The following is a 26339-nucleotide window of genomic DNA, read 5'->3' on the forward strand; positions in this document are numbered from 1 at the left end:
CAGCAGTCACTGCTATTTTTTTTATTTAACTTTGTGAAAAAACACAGACAACTGACTCCAAAGTCTTTGGCCTTATCAAGTGTAACTGATCATGTGCGCCTAGTAGCAAAACATGCGCATTATGACACACATAGTCAAAAACGTTATCACTAAATATTGAATAATTATTTTCCAAGATCTGATAGGCAAAGCATACTGATAGTATTCATAACCTTAGTGCAATTAAAACACTTATCAAATATATAAATAATTTTTCCTATGTACTTATCTAAAATAAACTGTTTCAAAATACACCTTGAGAACAGATCAAAGGAATGCACTTAGTTACTCACCAGCTATTGTTATCACTGGAATGTAACTTTATAAATTAAATATCAAAAGGTTCTCCAATGGATAAAGGAAAAAGAATGATTAAAACAAAAGTTTAGATTATACTGAAAAATCAAAAGGCTAATAAACACGAAGGAATGACTAGTGAAAGGTTTTGAGATAGAAACCAAGCTTGACTTATATCTTTACATTTTAGAGGAATATTTTCTTCCATGAGTGAAATATTCCAGCAATCATAATTGTACAATCCTAAATTTGGAATCTCTGGATAAGATACTAAATGCAACAAAAATATATTATCATGCATGCGTGAAACAAAACAAAAGAAATCGGTTACTTTCTCTCTTATCATGTAACAGGTACATTCACGGAAAACGGACCACCTTTTTTGATACAGTAGCTGAAGAATATAAATGATGTGCCTGACCAGACGTCTTAAGGGAGAAACCAATCTACTTAATTCGAACCTTACAGGTTTTATTTGTATATGTGTTTTACAACCATCTCTTTAGCTCTTTGGAGTGTAAGAGACGGGAGTTGAAATTTCTTTTACACCATAATTTTCTGTTAAAAGAATTCCTCAGGCTGTACTAAGCTATGAGGAAAATAGTTAGGTTAAACTCCATGGACAGTAAACCACAAACTAACAAAGAAGAAATATTCAGGAGTCGGGGAACAAGATCTAAGCACAACAGCGCCTATACTTTCTCAAGAAACTGAGGAAATTTGGCATGTCAACATTAACTGTTACCAACTTTTACAGATGCACCATAGAAAGCTGCATCACAGTATGGAATGGCAACTGCTCGTCCCAAGACTGTAGGAAACTACAGAGAATCGTGAACATCGCCCAGTCCATCACACAAACCTGCCTCCCATCCATTTACTCTGTCTACACCTGCCGCTGCCTTGGGAAAGCGATTAGCACAATCAAAGACCCTCCCACTCGGGTTATTCACTCTTCTAACTTCTTCCATTAGGCAAGAGCTACAAATGTCTGGGAACACGCACCAACAGATTCAAAAACAGCTTATTTCCAGCTGTTAACAGACTCCTAAATGACTCTCTTATGGACTGATCAGGGGCGGGATTCTCCGACCCCACGCCGGGTTGGAGAATCGCCGGGGGCTGGCGTAAATCCCGCCCCCGCCGTGTCCTGAAGTCTCCGCCACCAGAGATTCGGTGGGGGCGGGAATCGTGGCGCCGATCGGCGGGCCCACCCCCGCCGATTCTCTGGCCCGCGATGGGCCGAAGTCCCGCTGCTGGAATGCCTGTCCCGCCAGCGTGGATTAAATCACCTTTTCAATGGCGGGACAAGACGGCGTGGGCAGGCTCCGGGGTCCTGGGGGGGGCGCGGGGCGATCTGGCCCCGGGGGGTGCCCCCACGGTGGCCAGGCCCGCGATCGGGGCCCACCGATCTGCGGGCGGGCCTGTGCCGTGGGGGCACTCTTTTTCTTCCACCTTCGCCATGGTCTTCACTATGGCAGAGGCGGAAGAGACTCCCTCCCCTGCGCATGCGCGGGGATGACGTCAGCAGCCGCTGACGCTCCCACGCATGCGTCGCCCGGCGAAGACCTTTCGGCCCCGGCTGGCATGGCGCCAAAGGCCTTTCCCGCCAGTCGGCGGAGCGCAAACCACTCCGGCGCGGGCCTAGCCCCTCAAGGTGAGGGCTTGGCCCCTAAAGGTGCGGAGACGTCCGCACCTTTGGGGCAGCCCAACGCCGGAGTGGTTCCCGCCACTCCATTACGCTGGAACCCCCCGCCCCGCCAGTTAGGGGAGAATCCCGCCCCTGATCTCTTCACACATCTTCTCTAATGAGTATTACTACACTCCTGTATGCTTCACCGGATGCCCATGTCTATGTATTTACATTGTGTATTTTAAGTTTGTCCTATGTATTTTCTTTTCATGTACGGAATTGCCTGTCTGAACTGTATGCAGAACAATACTTTTCACTGTACCTCAGTACACGTGACAATAAACAATGTGGAGGTGGAAGAACCGTGACTGACAGAGACCTGCAGCGTTTATTTGGAGCTCGGACGTAGGTAGGACCACCAGATAAGCTGCTCAATGCATACTGTCCACGTGCTCGTGAAGATTGTAACTGGTATTCTAACTATGGCATAGGATCCTAATTTATATAATCAAGAGGCTTATCACCAGAAACAGATGGGTGCTTCAGGGGCGGGATTCTCCGACCCCACGCCGGGTTGGAGAATCGCCGGGGGCTGGCGTAAATCCCGCCCCCGCCGTGTCCTGAAGTCTCCGCCACCAGAGATTCGGTGGGGGCGGGAATCGTGGCGCCGATCGGCGGGCCCACCCCCGCCATTTAGGGGGTCATTTAGGAGTCTGTTAACAGCTGGAAATAAGCTGTTTTTGAATCTGTTGGTGCGTGTTCCCAGACATTTGCATTTAAAAATGGTGTTTCCATGCTGACAAGCATTTTGAGACCATTAAAGTGTGAACAGGGAAAAGCATGGAGCAGCCTCACATTAAACTTCTGCAGACCTGATTCTTCCCCATAACCCTACAATAAGTTATCCCATCTCAGCCAAGTCAACTGAAGGAGGCATCCCTCGAGATGGAACACAGGAAAGCAAATTAAAATGAGGGCAGGTTCGTCCAACTATTTTGATTAGCATAAATAAGCAAGTAAACTAAATCAAGTGAACTGAGGAACAAATTAAAGGGACAGCCCCTTAAAGGGAAACTGTCTTCAACAAAAAGCAAATCATAAATTAGACTTGAAACATTAAACCAAAATGTGATGAACAGGGCCAATAAGGCACCCAACCCCTGCGGTGCCCACCAGCACGGAAGGTCTCAAGGATGCCTGTTTCTCACGCTTCCTCTCCAGGGTCACCCAGCTGGGAATATGGCTGCGATACAGGGGCAGACAGGTTGTGTACCATTATGGCCAGTTTAACAATGGCCAGTTCAACAATAACAACTACAGAGTTGAGAATACGTCTCTTGATCAGGAATTGATTTTTTTAGGGCATTGGCAGGGATGGGGATTAATGGTGGAAAGATTCTCTTGTATCCATGCCAGCAATCTCAAAACTAAACCTAGGTACAGCCGTTAACTTGCAGTTCAATAAACAAATTAAGCTCCAAGATGGTAAATTGAACTGATAGCTGGAAAGATGTTTAAAAATCTGTGTTATTATTTGAGATCTAGGGTTGTGTGGACATTTTCAATGCTTTGATTTCAAGTTAAAATAATGGATTGCCATTGAATTAGGGACACCTGCAACTTTGAATCAACCAGTCTAAATTTGGTTCTGTGGAAGGTAGTTTTGACATTATTTAGGTGACAAAACAAAACTAACACCAATACGTTCAGTTAATGTCGGTGCAGGCTTGATAGGTCGAGGGCCTCTTTTGCACTGTAGTATTCTGTGATTCTAATTCTGCAGCATTTAGAAGGCAATTGAACTAATTTTAAATGTTAGTTGAACAAAATGAGTTCAGCTGCAAAAATGTACAAGACGTGACACTGGATACAGCTTCTCACCAAATCCTCGCTCATCACATCAATTACCGATACCAAAACAATCAATTGGCACAGCCTTAAAATATAGGAAAATAATCTTTGTATTCCGTTCAACACAAAACATTCATCATGAACAAAATTAAAACTCAATAATTGATTACTTCCACTTGAATCCATAAGATTACATCCTCAAAATCAGCATGCATCAGGAGATACACATATATATATCTTATTAAAAATCTTGAGTCCGCAGTTTAATTATTCTCCAGCCTGAAGACTCCACACTTTGCTTTTGTGCAATGCAATAGGCGAGTGTTGTGAAGCACATGCTGTGCACAAACATAGGACTGAATATGGGTGGCACAGTGGTTAGCACTGCTGCCTCACAGTGCCAGGGACCCGGGTTCAATTCTGGTCTTGCGTGACTGTCTGTGTGGACTTTGCATTTTCTCCCCGTGTCTGCGTGGATTTCCTCCACGTGCTCCGGTTTCCTCCCACAGTCCAAAGATATGCAGGTTAGGTGGATTGGCCATGCTAAATTGCCCCTTAGTGTGCAAAGTTGTACAGGTTTGGTGGGGTTACAGGAATGCTCTTTCAGAGGGCCAGTGCAGACTCAATGGGTTGAATGGCCTCCTTCTGCACTATAGGAATTCTATGGTTCTAATTTTCCAGCCCTGCCAATGTCAGGTTGACAGCAGACAGAACTCAAAACATACTGACATCAGACAGTGTCAGTTTCCCAACCCCGTTCCCAGCATGGCCAGTTTTGTTGAGATTGTTTGAGGTCACCCCCCACCCCAAACATACATACCCCTCCATGAGGTGGACTGTGAATTAGGCTAGTTAAAAGACTTATGAAGGGCACTTTTAAGGAGACTAACTGGTATTTCACAGTCAATCTCCAGTTTCCCAATGCAATGACGGAGGGTATAACTACCTGGAGGCATGGACTTCATGCCAGGCCTAGGAGCCAGCGCTCTAGGCAAGTCTATGGGGGCACCCTGTTTGTTCAGGTGTGGGCACAGCCAAAGGCCACCCTGTAAAATTAATTAAAAAGGAAGGCTTGCATTTATATAGTGCTTTTCCCAACCACCGAACATTGCAATGTGCTTTATGGCCAATTAAATACTTAATTGTGAAGTGTAGTCACTGTTGTAATGCAGGAAACACAGCAGCCAATTTGCATGCAGCAAACTCACACAAACAGCAATGTGATAATGACCAGATAATCAGCTTTATTTTCTGATGTTGTTTGAGGGATAAATATTGACCAGGACATCATGGATAACTCCATTACTCTTCCTTAAAATAGTGCTACTGGATGTTTTACATCCACACGAGCAGGCAGAGGGCCTCAGTCTAACACCTCATCAGAAAGAAAAGAAGACTCTGACACTGTAGCTGGCACAGCATGCAGTAGAAGGTCAGCCTTGATATTTGTGCTCAGTCCTTGAAGTGCGAATTGAACCTGGAAACTTGCACCACAGAGGCGAGAGCTGCTACTTACTGAGCAATGCATTTCATCGGCAAAGTCCTGAAAGTGATTGGGAACAGGGGACAGTCACGCCTCCAGTTTCCTACCCCGAAGGGAAAATTCTGCCCCATTTTCTCTCTCTCTCTCTTTTGGACACACACACACATACTTTGATTTGTTATTTGTAAGCAGCAGCTTGCACAGAGGCAAGAGATAATGACGTAGATTTTGACCTTCCTGCCATCGATCTTGTGCTTGTGTTTGCATGGCCCCAGCAAGCTGCACATCCCAAACAGAGATCGTGCTCCAGCCCACCAGTTGGCTAGTGGAGGAGAGCTGATCCAGCCAATAGGCATGTAGATCTCGGGATAGAGGGAGGGATTGGGCAGCAGTAGCCCACTGTACTCCCTTGGAGTCTGAATGTGCATATTTACTCCTCCTATTTCCATATGAAGAAAATCAGCAAAGATTTGAGGCCATTCTTTGAAATTGCTGCCTGGTCCACATGAACAGAGCATGTGCAATAACATCAGAGGACTCAATTACATATTAAAAGGGCCTATTGTAACAAACAAGCGGATGCTTTGGCATTCCATCAAAATGCTCTGTCATAATATGCACCCATGCACATCATGAGGTAAAAGCAGACAGTGACAGACACCCAGGTGAGCCAATCAATGTACAGAACGGAAGACGACCAATCACAAGACAGGACACCAGATGGGGACTTACACCTATAAAACACATGAGGCATCAGCACTCTACCTCTTTCCACTGGTGATAGCTATAGTGATAGTCAGGGTGTACAAATCATTCAACACCTCCAACACGTGGATCAGAGCTAGCCTGGTCTAGATAGTTAGCTTTAGTTTACTTAGTGTAGTAGAGAGTCAACCCACAGGCAGCTGTGTGTTTTGTTGCTAGAGTTCAATAAATCTTTTATTGAACCAACGCCTACGTTTGGTGTATACTTGATCAGTTAATTGCATCGTGTGCAATCCGTGTTACCCCAGGGTGAACAACACAACATCCTTTTCCAAGATGTTGGCACACGACCACCATAAAGGAGACAGTAAGTGATCGGATACCATTTCTGGACCATTACCACCCTGTTTACACCAGTGGGCTGCCTTAAAAGTGGTCACAGTCAGCACATTCTCTGCACTGATACTCAATGATGGAATGATAATTCTCACATAATTGTTGCAGATTTGTTCATTCACTTGGTTAATGGGAAATAACAATATGTATTTAGCGCAGTGGAAAAATGTTGTTTCTTTTTGGTGAAGTTAGGATTCCTCCAGCTTGCTTCAGTTACCTCCTTCCCCTCTTTGATCTCCCTGCATTGGGCTCTGGCTACAACACAGGGATTGGTCAAAATCTGATCCTGCAGCAAAGATAATGTTGTTTTGAACTGTCCACCAGGGGGTGCAAACGTGTTCTGGGTTGGCTCTCTCGGGCTTTTCCTATCTACCTACAGGTATGTGCCTGGCGGCCAACTAACGCAACATTTCAGTGTCAAGGAATTGTCAATGCAATTCCAACTGCCACCAGTCTGTGGCACAATGCACTGCCAGTGAAAATCTGCCATTTAGTTCCTAAGTGGGGGGAAAACAATTAGTGGTAAGTAACTCATTCCAGTTCAATTCTCTTCCCACACCTACTGGTGCACTAAGGAAGACTTTTGTCTGTTTCCATAGCTAGTAATTCCCAGAACAGGTCGTTAGATGGTCGCCAGTGGCTTACAGCATGAGGGGCACCACTCCACATTGAGCGTGGTTGACCAGGAGTTTCTCCCGCTCTTACCGCCAGCAATTGATGTGTTTCGAAGAATTTGCAGGTTGACGCATTCAACCTGTTTGACCGTGTTATGAACTGGCCACCTTCCTTGGCAATCAAGTCCTGGGGTGGGACTCAAACCTGTAAATTCTGGCTCAGAGGCAGAAACGCTACCCACTGCACCACCAGACCCAGGTAACTCATTGGCCTTTCACAAGGGACTCCTGTTTCATAGTGTCGAAGTGAGTTCATTTAAAAAAAGACTTACATGGATTTCAATTTTGCCCTCTTCAACGAAAGAAAGGTTTTTTTTTCCTGGGGGCGTTGATTCATTTACCGGCTTCACTTCCATTTTCCTGATGTACTGATCCTCCTTCTGATTGCTTGGCCAATATTCAGGTCTTGGAAGGGAGGCTAGGAGCATGGGGTGGGGGTGGGAGGAGGAGTGGCTCGGAGATAAATCACAAGTGCCAACCTCAAGTAATGCACAACCCCATCGTAAAAAAGAAGAAAAGATTTTTATCATCACCATCCAAGACAGTTCGAATTGTTATACAAATTAATCACACACAAATAGCCACAGAAAACTGAAAAGAATTGATGAAAAGACGCATTAACAATTATATGCTACTGGAGGCAGCATTTTAATAGCACATATTTCACTGCAGTTCAGCATACTCGGAAAACTTTCATAAGCCTTGCGAACCTCATCAAGAAACTACGGAGAGAATAGAATTTACATGTTTTGTCCAATTCAGTGGATTTGCATAGACAAAAAAGTTGGACTCAATGCCTGCCTTCAATTCCTCAAATGATGTGAAGGGAGGGGGGGGGGCTTTTTGATTGAAGCTTAAAATTTATGCAAAATGGGTGAGGCATCGTTGGGGCGCAGCCGATGACACGAGACAAAGTGCAATCCATTATCAGGTTTCTGTCTCCGTTCTGTATGATGGGGGACCTGTCAGTGCTAATCCAGCTGGTTACTGGCAACTCACCTATTGACAGGGAGGCAATTCAGGGATTTAGTTGCAGCCTGCACCTCTTAAAGGGGATGTTTCCTTTGCCTGCACAATATGCCACAATGCTTGAATGTGGAGAACGCGGTCCAAAAGAGTGCTGAAAACATTTCCAGCCAGCAGTATGGAGCTTCCCGTGGAAAAGGACAATAGGAGTAAGGAGGTCCTATTACTGGATGATGGGAGAAGATTGGAAAATAAATAGCCAGGCAACAGTGGTCAAATGTGGCTGAGAAGATGAATACATCACAACAAAAGCTACGTCGCAGTAGTGGAATTTCTGTTAACTTCCATTGAAGCTCAGACTGCTGCCTTTCAGTCTGTGTGTTGCAAAAATCTCCTGCACCTTGCTTAAGCATTAAGAAAAGAATAGATAGGGATTTCTAAACTCTCACAACACGTCAACACTTTGCATGCTTGTCTTGTGTCCCTGTAAAGTGCTACACCAGTGGCTACAAGATAGAAGGCCGCTCTGTAGCCAGCGAGAGTGTTTGGGGTGGCCATCATGAGTGATCTCGAGGAACTCGGACATGAGGAGGTTCATTGCACATCCCAAAAGAGTGGCAATGATACCAGCACCTCTGGAGGGGGTACTCGCTGTAGTCTCTCCAGACAAATGCAGGACTACTTCCCTGCTATACCATCAAAGAGTGCTCATGCTGGTGTCAAAAATGCAGCTGGGCCAAACTCCTCTGACAGTAGCCAAGATGCTGTATTCTGCAGTTGAGTTTTCTCAGATCAAAACTCCTTGAGGTCATTCATGTAGGCCATCTGTATTCCCATCCTGTAGCCATTGGGTTAGCAATTTGCTGAGCCTGAAGAGCACGCAAGGCCAATACTCAGGGTGACACTCCGATTTTATATGTCCTTTCTGTCAAATTGGCATTAAAAGTTTTCACTGAACTTCCTGTTGTGCAGAGTTTCATTGTTTATTGACAACGCTATGTGATGTGTAGAAATACCAATGGTGATGTTTAAGTTGAGTTCATTCATCTGGAGAATGCAAGGACTGGGTCTGATGGTAGAAAGGACTGTTGGTGTGGATGGGGGCAGGGTGGAGACTGGGATGATTGTATTCTTTAATAAACTGCTGGTAGATAGGTCTGGTGATGGCAGGGTCAATGCCCTTACACTTGCTGAGAATCCTATGGTACTTCTTGCTGCACTGCTTCTCCCTCTTCATCCCTAGGTGGCATCAATGCTTGCTCCTTTTGCAGTGCCGATTTATGCAATGTACATCATTCTGCAGCAAGTCTGAAGACTCTCTCGAAACCTATACTGCAGGATGCTTTCATATTGAACATCCTGCGACAGGATGAGTTGTGCCGGCCTGTGATAGAGGCATGGCTCTGATTATATTGCACCTTGATGACTGTGCATGGGTTCCTGACAAATGGCAAGAATGATGGATTCCCAGTACATCACTTTTTTTAAAAAAAGCCTACCTATTACCCAATAGTGCAGCTGGAAGTGAGCCACAATGAGTGCTTATGCAAGATAAATGCATCACGGCAACTGCCAGGAAACGGTGAACAGACCGACATTATGCATTGCACAGCCAGCGAAGGCATCCTACTTGCACACGTATTCTCCAGGCATTTGACATGGAGCCAGCTGGGCAAGAAAGGCCTGTACCTGGTGGAAGCCTGCAATTGCGGTGAACCCAGAACCTGGTCGTTCTATTTTGCTGTCTCCATAGGGAAGGAGTTGAACTAGTCTGCTTTGGTGAAGTGTGTGTTTGTCCAAGAAAGCTAGAATTCGGTGTAAAAATGTCATCTTGTGAGCCACAGGTAATGAAATTTGTGACAGTTGGTGTTGTGACTGGAGGGAAGGTGCTTTTGTCCGGTGAACTCATGTGGGATAAGGACTGCCGCAAACTCTTCTTCCTCACTTTTTTTCTCTGTAGCTGCAGGTCCTTCCACAATTGATTGCTGTTCCTCATCCTCATGGTCCTCCAGCCATAACGGCAGATTAAGTAGCAAGCCCTTATTGCCAGTGGATATTTATGCAAGAGCCCCAGAACCTTTCTCCGAGCTCCAAAGACAACTTGCCATTACAGCCAAAAGTAGGTATAAAAAGCACACTTGGAATTTCAATTGACTTACCAGCTACTTGGCTCATCTCAGCTGAGAATTTATTCAATCAACACTGGTACAAGTGCCCAAGAATTTATAATGGACCAATTCAACATCGAGGAAGTTGAAAGCGGCAGCAAGGTTCTGATATAAATCATTATTCATAGGCATTCATCTATTTCAGACAGGCAGCTTGGACTACTAAAATGCATCTGACTCAAAATGATGCTAACGGGTGGGATTTTAATGCCTCCAGCCACATCGAAACAGAGGGGGGGATTTAAAAATGGCGGGCAGGATTCAATTCTGGGATTCACATTCTCATTCCTTGCGTTTGAGATTTCTATGGCCCTGGAATTAGAATGTAGGTAGTGAGCCCTTGCATCACAGGGGTGGGCATTTTAGTCCCTCAGCTAATTTTATGAACATGGGCCAGTTTTATTAGGAGACGTTGTTCACGGCACCTCAGAAGAGTCATGAACCTCGGGGAGAGCATGTTGTGGAGTTGGGAACCTTTTGACTGGTAAGTCTAAAAAGTCTTGCCAACACCAATGGTAGTAGCTGGATGTTATGTGATAAGTTATATATGTTTTTAATAAAGCGATTGATCACAAGGTTCTGTCCTTAAATGCTAAATGACCATTAAATTGACCAACATTGTACAAGTGTTTGCATGCATTCAAATACTTTCTCCAGTGGGAAAAAGGTTCTTATGCATTCAACATTATAGAAAATTAGAAATTAATGTGCCATCTGGTCACTGTGCTTTCATCTTTACATCTGTTGAGCCTTTGAAGCATTCTTCCAATATTCACTGTGGACCAAACTCAAAATTCCTACAACAACACTGGGAAGCTTTTGAAATGGCCATGAAAGTGCCAAAATTAAAAAGAAAATCCATTCAGACATTTAAATGCTCACAAAACTGTCAAAATAAACAGACATTCAAAAATCATTTCAGAGAAATATAATTGTCTCAGTAGCTCATTAAACTGCCAATTAATGCACAAAATTTACAGTCCCCTTGACAGGTGTATAATCAACCCCTACAGAGCTTAATCTATTAATGGAGTTCGGAACACAAAAAAAATGCGATTCCATTGTACAAATGTGGCAATCAAGTGTCGAAAGCTGATACACTGAAATCTTTGAAGCAGGTTGAACAGATGTCCATTGATTGGACTGCTTCAGAGATTGACCTGTCAAACAAAGAAGTCAGCCATCTGTTGAGTTGGATGGGAGGCACAGGAAGGGGTGAAGGCTATGGATGGAGTTTGAGAGGGGTGAGAGCTAGGGGAGCTAAAAGTCATCTACAGAACTGAGATGATGTCCTAGTGAACACAGGCATGCTTTAAAATCTGCCAGGCTTGGTAGCTACGCATCTCCATTCCCACCCTGGACCCTGGCTATGACTCCAGCCATCCTCGCTACCTCACAATGAAAATAACATGGAAGGGCACTACCAGACAGGAGGGAAGATCTCAAGGTCAGGATCTGCCCGACTTGTGACTTTCCTCTTGAGGGTGAAAATCCAGGCCTTAGCATCTATTTTGCCTGGAAAAGATGGGCAGCAATTGTTTGTAAATGGCCCTAAGTGAGATCTTAATCACAGGCATGCATGCCGTTTGGTCCAAGGTACAGAGAGACATGTCAGCAGAACTAAATTGTGCACTTCTCTCTGTATTAAGCTCAAGAAATTCTCCGGGCACAGTGTAGATATGCCCGCACAAAGGAAAAGGGTGGACTGCCAAATCTAGAGCCCCTGGTTATCTAGAAACATACCGAGTAATATAAAGCAGAAAAAGAAAGCTTATGACATTCACAAAAAATAATACAGTGGAAAGCCTAGAGGAGTACAGAATGTACAGAGGTGAAGTAAAAAAAGGAAATTAGGAAAGCAAAGCGAGGAAACAAAAAAAATCTTGGCACGTAAAATCAAAGAAAACCTTAAGATGTTTCACCAATAAATTAAGAGCAAAAGGATAACTAAGGAAAAGGTAAGGCCTATCAGAGATGCACATGGTAACTTATACATTGATGCAGGAGATGTGGACAGGGTTCTCATTGAGTACTTTGTCTCTGCCTTCATTAAAGAGAAGGATGTGCAGACATTCTAGTTAAAGAGGCGGAGTATGATATATTAGATACAATGAGCATTATGAGAGGGCAAGTATTGGAGAGCCCAACATCCTTGAAAGTGGATAAATCTCCAGGTCTAGATGGATTAAAGCTGTTAAAGGAAACCAGAGAGGAAATAACTGATGCTGAGGAGCATTTTCCAATCCTGACTAGATACAGTGGAGGAACCAGAGGATTGGAGGTCTGTGAATGTTGTACCATTATTTAAAACAGAACTTGCCAGAAAATTAGAGGCCGGTCGGTATGACTTTGCTGGTGGGCAAATTATTGGTATCAATTTTGAGACAGGATAAACTGACACATAGAAAGGTACAGATTGACCAGGGCTAGTCAGCATGATTGTATTAGAGGAAGTTTGTGTCTTACTAACTAAAGCAGATTTTCTGAGCAAGTAACAGGAAGAATTGATGAAGGTAGTGCAGTGAATGTTGTCTACACAAATTTTAGTCATGTATTTGACAAGGTCCCACATGGCAGACTGATCAGAAAAGTGAAATTCCATGGGCTACAGGGGAAGGTGGTAAGTTGGTAAGTTGGATTAAAAATTAACTCAGCAACAAGGAACAAAGGGTAATAGTCGATGGATGTTTTTGCGAATGAAGAGCTGTTTCTAGTGGCATTCCACAGGGCTCAGTGTTGAGGCCCTTGCTGTTTATTGTACATATTAATGATTTGTACTTAAATGTGGGAGGCATGGTTAGGAAATTTGCAGATGACACAAAAATTGGCCATTGATAGTGAAAAGGGTCGCTGTTGTCTCCTGAATTATATCAACAGTTTGGTTGAGTGGGCTGAAAAGTGGCAAATGGAATTCAATCAAGGGAATGTGAGGTACCGCATTTGGGGAAGGCAAACAAAGCTCGGGGATACACAGATATTGAGAGGGGTAGAGGAAGTGAGAGACCTTGGTGCACATGTCCACACATCCCTGAAAGTGGCAGGACAAGTCAGTAAGGTAGTAAAAAAAAAAAGCAAAGCCATACTTTCCGTTATTGGACAAGAAATTGAATACAAAATCATGGATGTAATGCTGGAACTGAATAAAATGTTGATTAGTCAGCTTGATTTTTGTGTACAGTTCTGGTCACCACATTACAGGAGGGACATAATTGCTCTAGAGAGAGTACAGAGGAAATTTACAAGAATATTGCCTGGGCTTGAAAATTACAGCTAAGTGGAAAGAGTGGATGGGCTGGGTTTGTTTTCCTGAAAACAGAGAAGGCTGAGGGGTGACCTAATTGAGGTGTACAAAATGATGAGGGGCCGAGATATGGTAGACAAGAAGGACCTGGTTCCTGTAGCTGAGGGGTCAATTATCAGGGGGCATAGATTAAGGTGATTGGTCGAAGAATTAGAGGGGGACGTGAGGAAAATCTTTTTCACCCAGTGAATTCATCTGGAATTCATATTGGTGGTTGAGGCAGAAACACACAATTCATTTAAAAAGGTGCCTGGATCTGCACCTGAAGTGCTGTAACCTGTAAGGCTATGGACCAGGTGCTGGGAAGTGAGATTCAAATGAGCAGCTAGTTTCTTTTCTTTCTCTATTTCATTCGGCTGGCGGGGACACAATGGGCTGAATGGCCTCTTTCTCTGCCGTAGCTTTTCTACGGTTCTATGGTTCTCAGCATATTATTCACTGAAACCTCAAATAGGCTGCTTTTCTTTCTTGTTTTTAAATAAATTTAGTGTACCCAATTCCATTTTTTCCAATTAACGGGCAATTTAGCGTACCCAATCCACCTACTTTGCACATGTTTGTGTTGTGGGGGCAAAATCCACGCAAACACGGGGGGATGTGCAAACTCCACACAGACAGTGACCCAGAGCCGGGATCGAACCTGGGACCTCGGCGCTGTGCAGTGCTAACTACTGCGCCACCGTGCTGCCCCCAAATAGGCTGCTTTTCTAGATGTGGCAATGAGCAAGTGTCCCAACGTAGGCTGAGATAAAAGAAATAAATATTTTGAAATGAGCATAAAATACATGAAGAGTTTATGCAGATGCAATAGACTGACCTCAATTGTATGAATACCACAGGGGGGAGGGGGGGGGGGGAGTTTGGGGCAGGGTGAAAGAGAAGTCATACATTTTAAATTTAGAAACTGCAAACATACGACGTCAGCATGGTAAAACGGCAGAGTGCATGCTGAAACTGAAAATTTAATTGACAGCCAGACTTAACACAAATGCAATCCCATGGATTGGTACCAAAGCTGAAAATAAACAAGGAAAACAATACTATTTCACAAATGAAGGCAGAAGGCAAGTGATGCCCAACTCAAAATTGTGCACCCTACATGATCGGTATTTTAAGCTCTGCAGTAAATTTCCTCACCAGTCAATGTGGGGCACAAACTATAATCATGTCCAAAGATTACCTGGAGTGAGGGGCACTGGATACTGGCTGCAGCCATCATTAAAAGTGTTTTGTCAAGGCTTATCTTAAAGAATCACTATTGAGAGAACTCTGTGCTTTAATAAGATGAACCCTTGATTAATGTGAACTGAATCAGTCAGTCTCGGCAAAGGTTCCTGTGTGGTGCCTCACAAAATGTGGGGCAGTTGGTAAGTTTACTGCCACTGAGCAATAAAATTCTTCTTTACTCATCCAATACTTTCGCAATCAGTAAATACCTGCTTAACTTTCATGTTTTAGGTGTCTGCAGAACATCAAAATAACTTTACCCAGCAACTTTAGGAATTACCGTGTAACTGTCAAGTAAATATGAAACACTGTTACACTGTTTATCATTGGTAGAAGGTATACACGTATGTGCAGGCTTTCAAAAGCAAAACGAGGGGAAACAATGTAAGCTTCTCTGGAGGGTTGCATGTGAGAAAATTCTTGTGCGATCCAAAACAAAGCTTTCAATGCGACTGGAGAAAGTACACAGTTAAAAATAAAATCAGGAAGGTTTACTCAGCAAACCAAATGCATATTCTGTTGGGAAGCATTTTTGAACAAGAGACAAGAGGGCAGCTGTTAACAATGTCTGGCACTTTTGTCTTTCATGCCATTTTTGTTCGCATACTACATGATAGTTGTTTGTTTACTGTACATTAAATTTCTCGGACAAAGACTCTAGTGATGCAATTTTGCTACAATTTAGAGCAAATCTTATAAAAATGCTGCAATGTTCACTTTTTTTTCAAACTAAAACAATGAGCCATAACTTGGATCTGTGGTAAAAATTCCTCTTTGACATTCAGTATTGATATTCCATATATTTTTGAGCAAAACTATCAAACATGCAAACAAAATGCTTCTATTATACTGCTCAGCATTTAGAAATTTGAATATGTCATTTGATCGTCTTCATGAAATATATAAAACATACACAATATTCATCAAGGTATCTTGCTCAGGTCTTTGTTCATTTCAGAATGATGGAATTGCTCGGGGCACTGTATAGTTTTACTGGAGAATGGCAACACTATGACTCCCTCCCAGTTTCCCTGTTGTGCTTTTAATGTACAGTCTCTATATGATATGGCAGACACAAAGGCTGGCTGCCCAGAAGAGACCACTTTGCAGCTAAACACTGTAGATAGTCACAAAGATGTTAATTTCATGCAACTCACAACCAGCAGTCCATTTAAAGCACAACTGATCCTTACTCTGGGTTGAATATATGAAGCAAATGCAAGTAAAACTAATTTAACCTTTGAAAACTTATCTCCAGGGGGGAAAACAGTCAAAATCCCTTTATAAGATTTTTAAGCACTGCAATTATTGATGAGTACTATATTACTTCAATTTTCTCTGATCAGAAAAGCAAAACCACCAGAGACTGGAGCAGCTGTCAAGTCATTTTCCGACTGGAATGAAGTAGTTTACAGTGGGTTTGTGTTGGTCTCCGAAGACCCAGTTAAGAAGCCTTTTTAAACTGCCTTAAAAAAGCCAACTCATACATTAATCAACTTCAGCCTCTGCCCATACTTGCTGCAATACATCAATTACTACACTTTTCTAATAAATTCCCGTTGACGGTGACTGCCTTATTAAAGCCTACTAAAACGATACAATATAAGTAAAAGGCTATTAATAGTACCTATCGGTGCAGCTATCGCCTTACGAAGAATTACTGCACAATCTGCTAACGGAATTCATACTGCATTACAATTAACATCAGTAAAGCTAATTCTAACAACATCCAGCTTGCTAATTTTATACACTAATAATAAAAGACATTGCTATGCAAGATCAGCCTCTTTTATCATGCTTCCATGGCTCACCAGAGATCTCCTGCCATTGTTCACATGAAAGACAATTATACCAAAGAACATCAAACCCAAAAATGACAATCTGCTAACCAGCTCTGGGTATTGCTAGATTCATTTCTCCATTTTCTGAACCAATAGACAACAATTCTCGGTGGACACGAGAGGGGGGGGGGGGGGGGGGGGGTAAAGGAAAGAAGTGCCCTGCACTGATTTATGCTTCTCTCTTCTGCATTCATCAACTGACTGCTGCCATTTTCCGATCAACATTTTTATAGCCTGAGGTTCAAATGCTGGACACGTTTGAAGAAATGCACCAATAATGACGGCCATATATTTCCATATTTAAAAACAATGCTGCATGTTTGGAAAATGAGCTGCAGCATGCCACAGGGGAGTCAGTGCCACAACAGGTTGCATACTAAAGCTCAGCCCTGACGGCTGCAGCAATGCAGGTTTCCCCTTACCCCAAAAAGAAATGAATGGCTATGTTTACACAACAGTAAAGGACCTTCGTGTGCCTGGTTAAGAGAGCACATGCTGACCAGTTTTCTTTCAGCTCAGCGAATAGACTTAAGTTTATTATGTGACGATGAATAGGGCACAAAGTTAAATTGCACTAAATATTTGCAAGCAGAGAGTATTGCATTACATCGGTCATTACTCTCCTGTTTCTATCAACATATCGTACTGGAAACAAAAGATAGTTGGATCAGAAGTTGGTATTGGCAAAGTTCATGCTTTCAAAAAAGGTTACACAACTATGTGCCTTGCATACATGATAATAAAAACAGCCCCAAAATAAGGTCTTCCATCTTTTTTAGTGCATTCCCATATGCTTTGCAAATGCACCATGTTGTCCAACTGTATCTTTTCGTCTTGAATGCCCTTTGTCAGAATTTCTTGACGAGAAACTGCAGATTAACTTTGCTTGGCACAAGTGACATTTTAGCTGCTTTATATTATCTTACAAATCATCAGGCACTCAATCCTTTCTGTCGTCTGGTTATGGTACCTGCGAGTATGACACTGTGTTACAGTGACGAGTGACAATGGTAGCATTTCTCAGGAAGTTGTACTGTGCTTTGTAACATGAACACAACATGAGCAGACCTTACGTTGCTATCTGGATGACTGGTTTTGATTTTTTTTTTTTAAATTATAACATTTAGAACATTTCAGAATTTAACAAACTTAAAAAGCCTATTTTCAGCATTTTGTTAAACTACAGAGTAATTACTATAATTCCAGCTGCCTGACCCATTCTACTTCTGGCAACCCAGAAACAGACAGAAATAAATGCTGCATAAGAGCTTTAAAATAGGTCCACAACTATACCATAACGTTAATCTATAGCAAATGTTTTTGTTGACACAATCTATCTTCATTTTGATGCTTTCAGTAAGACTTCATTTAATCTTCATTACTAGTGCTAGGAAACTGCGTTAAATTTCAGAGGTTGTAAATTTAAAAAGTCAATCGTTGAAATGGCTCAGAGAATGAAACCCAATCATTTTGCTCTTCCAGCTTACAATATGTTAACATAGCCAGGAACTCTCAGATATCCATGTGGCTAAGATTTTTGTTTGATTCTTAAGCTGATGCAGGTGACATTAAGTACTGGCACTGGTTTCTGGGATTGGGTGGGTGGGAGAGGAATCAAGAAAAGGGTGCCTTTCCATAATCTTCAAATGTGCAACGATGTAAAATTGAACAAGGAGAGACACAGACAAATCTGCAGACTGCATTACACTGTCTTTTTAAACAATTGCTTGATGCACAGTAGCGATTTGCACAATAAGATAATTACATATGGCAACAGGGAAGAACTGCAAAAATAATTTCCTTTGTACCAACCCAGAGTTTTCAATGACCAGACATGTCGTACAGATGATAAAGAATATGAGAATAACCTGTGCTGCCAAAATGTCTGGTGATATTTTGCAAAACATTAGAGCACATGTATGAATTTAAAAATATATGGAGAAAGTTGTGCAGAATCTTTGCAGATTGAGGGCGTAATCTATCAGCCTCATCATGCCTGACTCAGGGCGCAACGAGGCCGGTAAATATCGCAAGAAGCCTCTCATGAGATTTACCGGCCTCGTCACACCTCGTCAGATCTCACGAGGTGTCGTAATCTGGATACTGCCCATTGAGGACGGGACCCAGATTTGCATATTTAAATGAGCAGTTAGTCTCACTTGAATATGTCTATGCTGGATCTAGCCAGCACCTGGGTCCTAATGACCTTGCCTTGGAGATCCCGAGCGGGTGTCGTTAGTATTAGATTCTCCCAGGTGATTGGGGGCCCCTGGATAGTCGGGCTCTGGACAGGGTGTTATCCTGGCACTCCTGATGTCACCTGGGCATGGTGGCACTGCCAGCCTAGCACCCTGGCAGTGCCAACTGGGGGCTACCCAGGCAGTGCCAGGGTGAACAGGTGCCATCCTGCCTGTGCCAGGAGGCAAGCCAGGGATGTCCTATCCTTATGAGGAGCAGAGGGCTTGATGACCTCTTTATTGGTGAGTTGGGACATTGGTGGGGTCTGGAACCCACAGGGGGTGGTCTAGAGATTGGGGCACCACAATTTCTTCCTGCACTGGCAAGCAGAGCTCGTTAGTGCAGGAAACTGGACTAAGTGCAGCCTCAGCAAGGCATTCCTCAGCAAGGCCCAGAAATGAAGCAGAGTCCCATTCAATAGCAGGATCGTTCTCGGCGTTGCCAGCGCTGGTAAACACCTGGCTAATCGTATTCGACACGGGACGCTGATTCATTTCCGTCAAATCGCGTTGTGAGTGTCTGATCAATTGTATGGATACATTTTGACAGCTCTGATATACAGCACAGAAACAATCCTCTAATATTCTGAAAATGTTCATTTACTATTATACATCACTATCTTTAACAGAACATGAAACTCAATACTGATGCTGAATATGTGCATGCTGGAAGCTGCATCTTATGTGCTACTTACAATCTACTGAAGAACCAGCGAGCTCTTTATTTTGGCTCCTTTCCGTGCTGCATTAAATGCTTCCTCTTCCCTAAAGCAAATGCTTAGAAACCTCTGGGGAATCTCAATTTCATTTTTCGAAATATGAAGCAGCGGTATTCTAATTTCTCTCCTTGTTATGCAGTCATGGCCTTTACTTTAATACAAAAATAACCTTTACAGTAAAAACATACAATTTAACATTTTTGTGGACAAAACCTGATTTGCATTGGACTCGGTTCTGGATCTTAAACAACTAATATGTTGAAAGCAGGGCTTTTGAAGACTTTCTCTTTCACCCCAATAATCCACGTCCGAAAGAAAGGAAAAGCACACGGCTCTTGATTTATCAAATGACCTGCTATCAAATTAAATTTGTTCTGCCCAAGCCTAACTGTATTACTTTTTTTATACAAGCCAAAGCAATCTTCGGGATATGTTTGTGCACAAAATTAGGTTGTGCAGATTTCAGTTAATTACAGTACCACAGAAAGGATAATGAAATCCATCACCATTTAGTACTGTGTAACACACGGAAAAAATGGAAACTGGAATGACAGGATGAAATGACTAATACATTCTTTCGAATGTAATTAAAATGAAAAAAACATCCAAATGACCATAGTCGGCTTTCAGGATTCTGCGACGTTGAATCTACACAGTGAGCATACGTTTTTCTTTCCCTGACGTACAATGTTCAAATTTGATAGCACAGTTATGTTTCTTTTAATTTTTAATGCCATTTTTCTTCTGGTAAATCAACCTGTATCTTCTGTCTTCCTGGTCTCAACAATTCTCCTGCTGGAAGAGAGAAAGGCCAACTTCCACTTGGAGTCGACGGTCCTTGTAAATGGCCACCAGAAGATATCAGGGGATCAACAGACATGACTTTTAATTTGTTCAAAGAGTTGGCAATGTTGGCAAGGCAGCATTTATTGCCAAACTTTTAGCTGCCCTGAAAGGATGGGTAGTGAGCATTCCCCTTGAAGTACTTCTTCTCCTTCTTGGGCAGTCCCTCAGGGTCGAGTATGACTTGCTCCCACTCTGGGAGGTGGGTTCTGCGGTGGCTGAACAGTCCAATCCTGGGTCTGCAGACCGCCACAGGTTTGGCAGGTGATGCTTGATGAACTGAGTGGGTGGGTGGGACGGTCTGGATTCTGCACTCTCTTTCTGCTGTTTATGCTTGGCCTCTGCATGGTCCACCCTACGACACTTGGGGTGATTGGCATCCTCACGGATGCTTTTTCTCCTGTTTGTGCATTCTAAGGCAAGCGATTCCAACGTGTCGATGGGGATGTTGCATTTATTTAGCGAGGCTTTCAGGATGTCTTTATATTGTTTCCTCTGTCCTCCTAGTGATCGAAGTGCTGTAATTTTTGGGGCTATCATTCAACGCATAGGATGTGAGACAGGGAATTCCAGGTCACTGCCACCCCGACAATGAACAATGAGGTATGTCCAAATCAGGAAATGTGAGATTTAGAAGAGAACTTGGAGGTGGGAGTGTTTGTCCTTCTCAGTGGTAGAGGTCACAGGGGAAGGAACTGCTGTTGAAATTTCTCTTCTAATTTTCACTCTGCCCCTACATGTCTCCCAGTGGGACAACTCAAGTGCTCATGCTCAGAGCCAGGGAGTGCTCATTCTGTCTGCACTCTGAGCTGCTGAAATTGGGAAATCAGCAGACAGCAGACAGAATGAGCACTCCCTGGCTCTGAGCATGAGCACTTGTCTATCAGTGCCAATATCCCACCCACAAACATATATTTTTATCCATTTCACAACTGAAAGACAGAATAAAACCAAACTGATGATTAGAATTCAAACCCTGACTGGGGTTCCCTTGTTTTGAAGTATTTGGTTAGCTTGCATTTATAGAACCAAGAAATGGTCATGAGTTGTCATCCAATATTGCCTTATATCAACAATGAACAGCTGCTTACATCACACTGCTATTTAACTTGCTATTTTAGACTATAAACTTCTGAGCAAATAAATTACTTAATAAAAAGATCCGAGCGAGCAAAGTCTTCATATATTTTGGGGCATTTTCATAGTGAAAATTGGGATTCATAATGGGAAGGTGATTACTTCCCTCAATTACCACCCTGGCAGTGAAGGCAAAATTCTTCCCAGCCAAATGACAAAGCTAAATAGCTGAAAGCCAAAGGCAGCCATTTGAGAAAGAAATATATGCAGACATAACTTTGGGTTAAGGATTTTGTTAAGTTTGGGGAATTGGATTATTCAGATCCCCCAAAATCCTTAGGCCCTGTGATGAACTCCTGCCATAAGTTAATTATGGGTGTACTGAAAGGGGCTCAAAATCTAAGGAAGAATCAAGGAAGCAGGAAAAGGAAGGGAGAACCTGGAAACGCAGAGGGAATCTCAGCAGCCAAAGAGCAGGTGATGTACAAGCTATCTCAGCTTTCAGAGATATGTAGCCCAGGGAGACCAGAAAGGAAAGAGAGAAATATCAAATATTCCCACCCCAAAGAGAAACACATTAAAAGAAATAACGTGTGCTTCTATAGCATCATTCATGACCTCAGGACATCCCAAAGCACTTCCTAACCAATGATGTTCTTTTGAAGTATAGACCTTGTTGTATGTGCAAACACAAGCTCTTATTTCCAAATTTTGGCAGTAGCAGGTGATGGATTTAAAACTGGAAATATATCTTTAAACTCAAGAAAGATATACTTCTCTTTTTGATTTAAAATTGTTGACGAGCCAATTAATTTGTTCCCCCTCAAATATTTCCCATTGTTTTTGGAGGTATCTGTAGTTTTAAAAGTTTAGTTTTATTGTTAGGACCTCGATGTTTAGGTTTGCTGTCCCTCGGTCTAAAGATTTAAGAAAACTGTCATTTTGATATTTGTGCTCTGCACATTGCCAGGTCAGAAACCCTGCTATGAAAACCATAACTGCTGTACACATGGAAAGCCACAAAAGGGGAAAACCTTCAGTTAATAAAATGATGCTACAAGTACTGTGAATAAACAAAGAGAGTGAGCACAGAAAGCACAACAGCTATCTCTTCTTACTTGATTCTTAAGAACCTTTTCACTCGTACAATTCCAGAATCTCTCAGAGTTCCTCTGTTCTGCATATTTAGTCCCTCGCTGTTTCTCTTCCATCTTCGATGCTACGATCTGAAATAATGGTCCATTCACAAACATTTTACCCAATTCCTTGCTGCTTTTCCAGTTCCCGAAAGATTAACATGCATCTGAGGGAATTTTGAATATTGTTTCACTCTCCAACTGAAATAATACCCCGGCTGGGGGGGGGGGGGGGGGGGGGGGAGAGAGAGAGAGAGAGAAATAATCATGAAGAGAACTCAAACAACAGGAAAGAATGAAAAAATAGAAATACAAAGGATTCACACGCAGGGAAAGAGAAGCAGGTGAAAAGAAGAAATAATAGAAATGATGAAATTGCTTTATGTGCTAGGACATTAATATGTACTTTTTAAAAGCTATTAGATATGAAGAAATATTAAGAAATTGGATTTATGTACACCAATGGCGCGAGTAAACGGTTATGTGTAGTTTTTTAGAAGCCATTTCAAATCAGCTTACTCACAGGTGTAGGACAGAGTCTGATATGAAGACGCAGATGTTCATGGAGTTGTGCGATATCATGGACCTTCCAAAATGTTGGGTATGGCCTAGATCCTGATGCCCCGCCCTCAATTCAGACAGATTCTATTTTCACCAGTCGGGGAAATGGAGCAAGGCATGAATCACAAAGGCTGGAAAGGCCATTACAACTCAGTACAGAGTTCAAACAGACCACATTTTCACTGTAGCAAGGGCCTTAACCTACAATGTGTAAGTTACAAATTTTGCCTTTGCAGTATCCAGTGCCTTCAGCCGTTTCTTGGCATCACGTGGAGTGAATCGAATTGGCTGAAGACTGACATCTGTGATGCTGGGGACCTCCGGATGAGGCCAAGCTGGATCACCCACTTGGCACTTCTGTCTGAAGATTATTGAGGATGGGGACCCTCCTCCAGTGAGTTGTTTAATTGGGCACTATCATTCATGGCTAGATGTGGCAGGACTGCAGAGCTTAAATCCGATCCATTGTTTGTGGGATCGCATAGCTCTGTCTATTGATTGCTGCTTATGGGGTTTGGCATGCAGGTAGTCCTAGTCTGGCTGGCAGAATATAGAGAGCAGGCTTAAATGGGTCTTTTTCTGATTGGCAGGATGTGGTGAGTGGAGTTCCACAGGGACCTGGGCTGGGGGGGTGGGGAAGGGGGGGGTGGGGGGGGGGCTCAATTTACAATTTATATCAATGACTCAGATGAGGGAGAGCAGTCATGGTAGCTAAATTTTCAGATGACACAAAGACAGGTAGGAAAGTATGTTTTGAGGTTACAGATGGATGTTGATAGGTTGAATGAATGGTCAAACATCCAGCAGGTGAGGTATAATGTGAGAAAATGTGAAGTTGTTCACTTTGGCAGCAAGAAAAAGAGCAGAGCAATGGAGAACAACTGCAGAATTCCGAGGTGCAGAGGGATCGAGGTGTTCCGTGCATGAGTCACATCAGGTAAGTATGCAGGTACAACTAGTAATTAAGAAGGCTAATGGAATGCTATCCTCTATCATGAGGGGAATTGAACATAAAAGTAAGGATGTTATGCTTCAGTTACACAGGACAGTGGTGGTACCACATCTCAAATATTGTGTGCAGTTCTGGTCTACTTATTTAAGGAAGAATGTAAATGCATTGGCGGTGGCTCAGAAGATGTTTACTCGATTGACACTTGGAATGAGTGAGTTGCCTTATGAGAAAAGGTTAGACAGACTGGGCTTGTTTCCATTGGAGTTTAGCGAGGGTGACTTGATTGAAGTATGTAAGATCCTGAACGGTATTGACAAGGTGGAAGTGGGGAAAGGCGTCCAGAACTAGTGGGCACTTTTAGGATAGAGATGAGGAGAATTTGTTTCTCTCAGAGGGTTGTGCGACTTTGGAACTCTCTGCCTCAGAAGGTGGTGGAGGCGGGTCATTAAATATTTATAATGCTGAGGTAGATGGATTCTTGTTAGGCAAGGAGACTAAAGATTATCGGGGTAGATGGAAATGTGGAATTCAAAACACAAACGGATCAGCCATCATCTCATTGAATGGTGAAGCAGGCTTGTTCGGCCGAATGGCCTGCTTCTGCTGCTATTTCTGGGGCGCGATTCAGCGGACTCAATTTAAGTCTGCTGACCAGCGTATTTAGCAGGGTGTTTCTTGGTGGCTGCACCGCTGAAAAACATCCCGCTATCCAACTTTGCCAATTTTTTGGGGCCTTGAGGAGCTTCTCCCCACTGAGGCCACACTTAAGAGGGATTTCTTGCTGGTGAACTTTAAAGGCTCCTCGCAGATCGGGATGCCATCTTGTCTGGCAGTCCCCCCCTTCAGGTTCCCGCACCCCGCTTGATTCACCAACCCAAAGCCTGGGGAGGCTCCCGAGAACTCCTCTTCACACTCCCTCTCCCTGGCAACTGCCCCCCCCCGGTACCCAAACTCTGGAAGTGCCAATGTGGGCATTCTGGCAGTGCTAGGGTAGCAGTGCCAGGGGGCTACATTGTAGAGGGAGTGCCGGGTTACCACTCGGCCCTATCTTCGACCCTACCACCGTCCCCAGGTGCCATTACAACTGGTCAACATTTGTATGGACCAGTACTAAACGGCACCCTGGTGGGTTCTCCCAGGCATGGCCGGTAAGTCCCTTGCGTCGGGTGAATCCAGCGTCCAGGTATATAAATGAACCATAGGACTCATTTCAATATTCAGATCTGGATCTCGCCCAGTGAGGTTGTATCCAGACCGTGGCGGGTGGAGCGAGTTGGGTGACTCGTGTTCGGCCTGACTTCCGGCATGGAGCCCGATTTGGGGTTCGGATGCGATTCACCCATGAGGCCGCCGAATCGCGCACCTTCTGTTCTTATTCAGGTGAGTTTGTCCTGAGGTGAGCATGACGGCCTGGAAATTTTCCAACTATTGCTACCCATTCAGGACCAAATATATGGGCCAAAATATTTTAGATGCAGGAATTAAATAGTGGGCGTGGGAATCGTGAAATACAATTAACCCACATTGGTTGTTTCTGAAGCAGACAGCTTGCAAACTTTGCACTGCCTATTCATTGGTATGATTGTCATATTCAGCTTCATAAGGTGCAAAATTGTGAGAGACTCACACCACTTAAAACTAGCCTATCATACATAAAGACAGTCTGCACCTCTTAAAGGGGAGGTGAATTCATGCTGCAGAAGGCAATGGAAGTGGCTAGGGATGTGTATATAAACAGGAAGAACATTGAAAAATGGTGCAACAGGGCAGAAAGCATACTCAAGGTTCTCCGACAAAACACCGGGGGCCTTACTTCAGGGACTGGAAGGGGGAGAAACTCTCTATTCACAGAGGGCTAGGAAGACCTCCAGATAAAAACCACAAAAGCAGTGGGAGTAGATAACTGGATGAAGTGCTGCAAAACACTTCAATGACCTGACAAAAGTGGTCAAGATCAGTGAATGCATGTTCAAATGTCATTTTCCTACAAATGAACCATGAGCCACATCAGAGCTCCATTGACCTCCGCTCCTTCACCCATGACTCAGATCGTACATCCATAGCTTCACCTCTCCCTCACACAATTAGCACCATGATAAGCCTCACACCCATAGTTCACAACTTGCACACATTGCCAACTATTCGGCCGTGACTGACGCATCAGCCAACATATTGCACTTCACTGACTGACACGCTTCTCTCTCTCTCTCTTGCGGGACAAGATTACGCACAA

General features: G+C 43.3%; 1 protein-coding gene across 8 annotated transcripts in view; it reads right to left on the reverse strand.

Moving 5' to 3' along the window:
• esrrga (estrogen-related receptor gamma a) overlaps nucleotides 1–26339 on the reverse strand; it is a 317510-nt gene that overhangs the window by 188121 nt on the left and 103050 nt on the right. For 2 of the 8 annotated variants that reach the window (XM_072509232.1, XM_072509156.1), the window contains exon 1: nucleotides 7351–7521. The exons of the other annotated variants lie outside the window; for them this stretch is intronic. In XM_072509232.1, the coding sequence (XP_072365333.1) occupies nucleotides 7351–7415 (65 nt within the window). In that variant the 5' untranslated portion in view covers nucleotides 7416–7521. Of the gene's footprint in view, nucleotides 1–7350; nucleotides 7522–26339 lie in introns of those variants that run through there. 8 annotated transcript variants of the gene reach the window in all.

This window comes from Scyliorhinus torazame, chromosome 1 (genome assembly GCF_047496885.1).
Source record: "Scyliorhinus torazame isolate Kashiwa2021f chromosome 1, sScyTor2.1, whole genome shotgun sequence".
In the NCBI taxonomy this organism is placed as follows: Eukaryota; Metazoa; Chordata; class Chondrichthyes; order Carcharhiniformes; family Scyliorhinidae; genus Scyliorhinus; species Scyliorhinus torazame.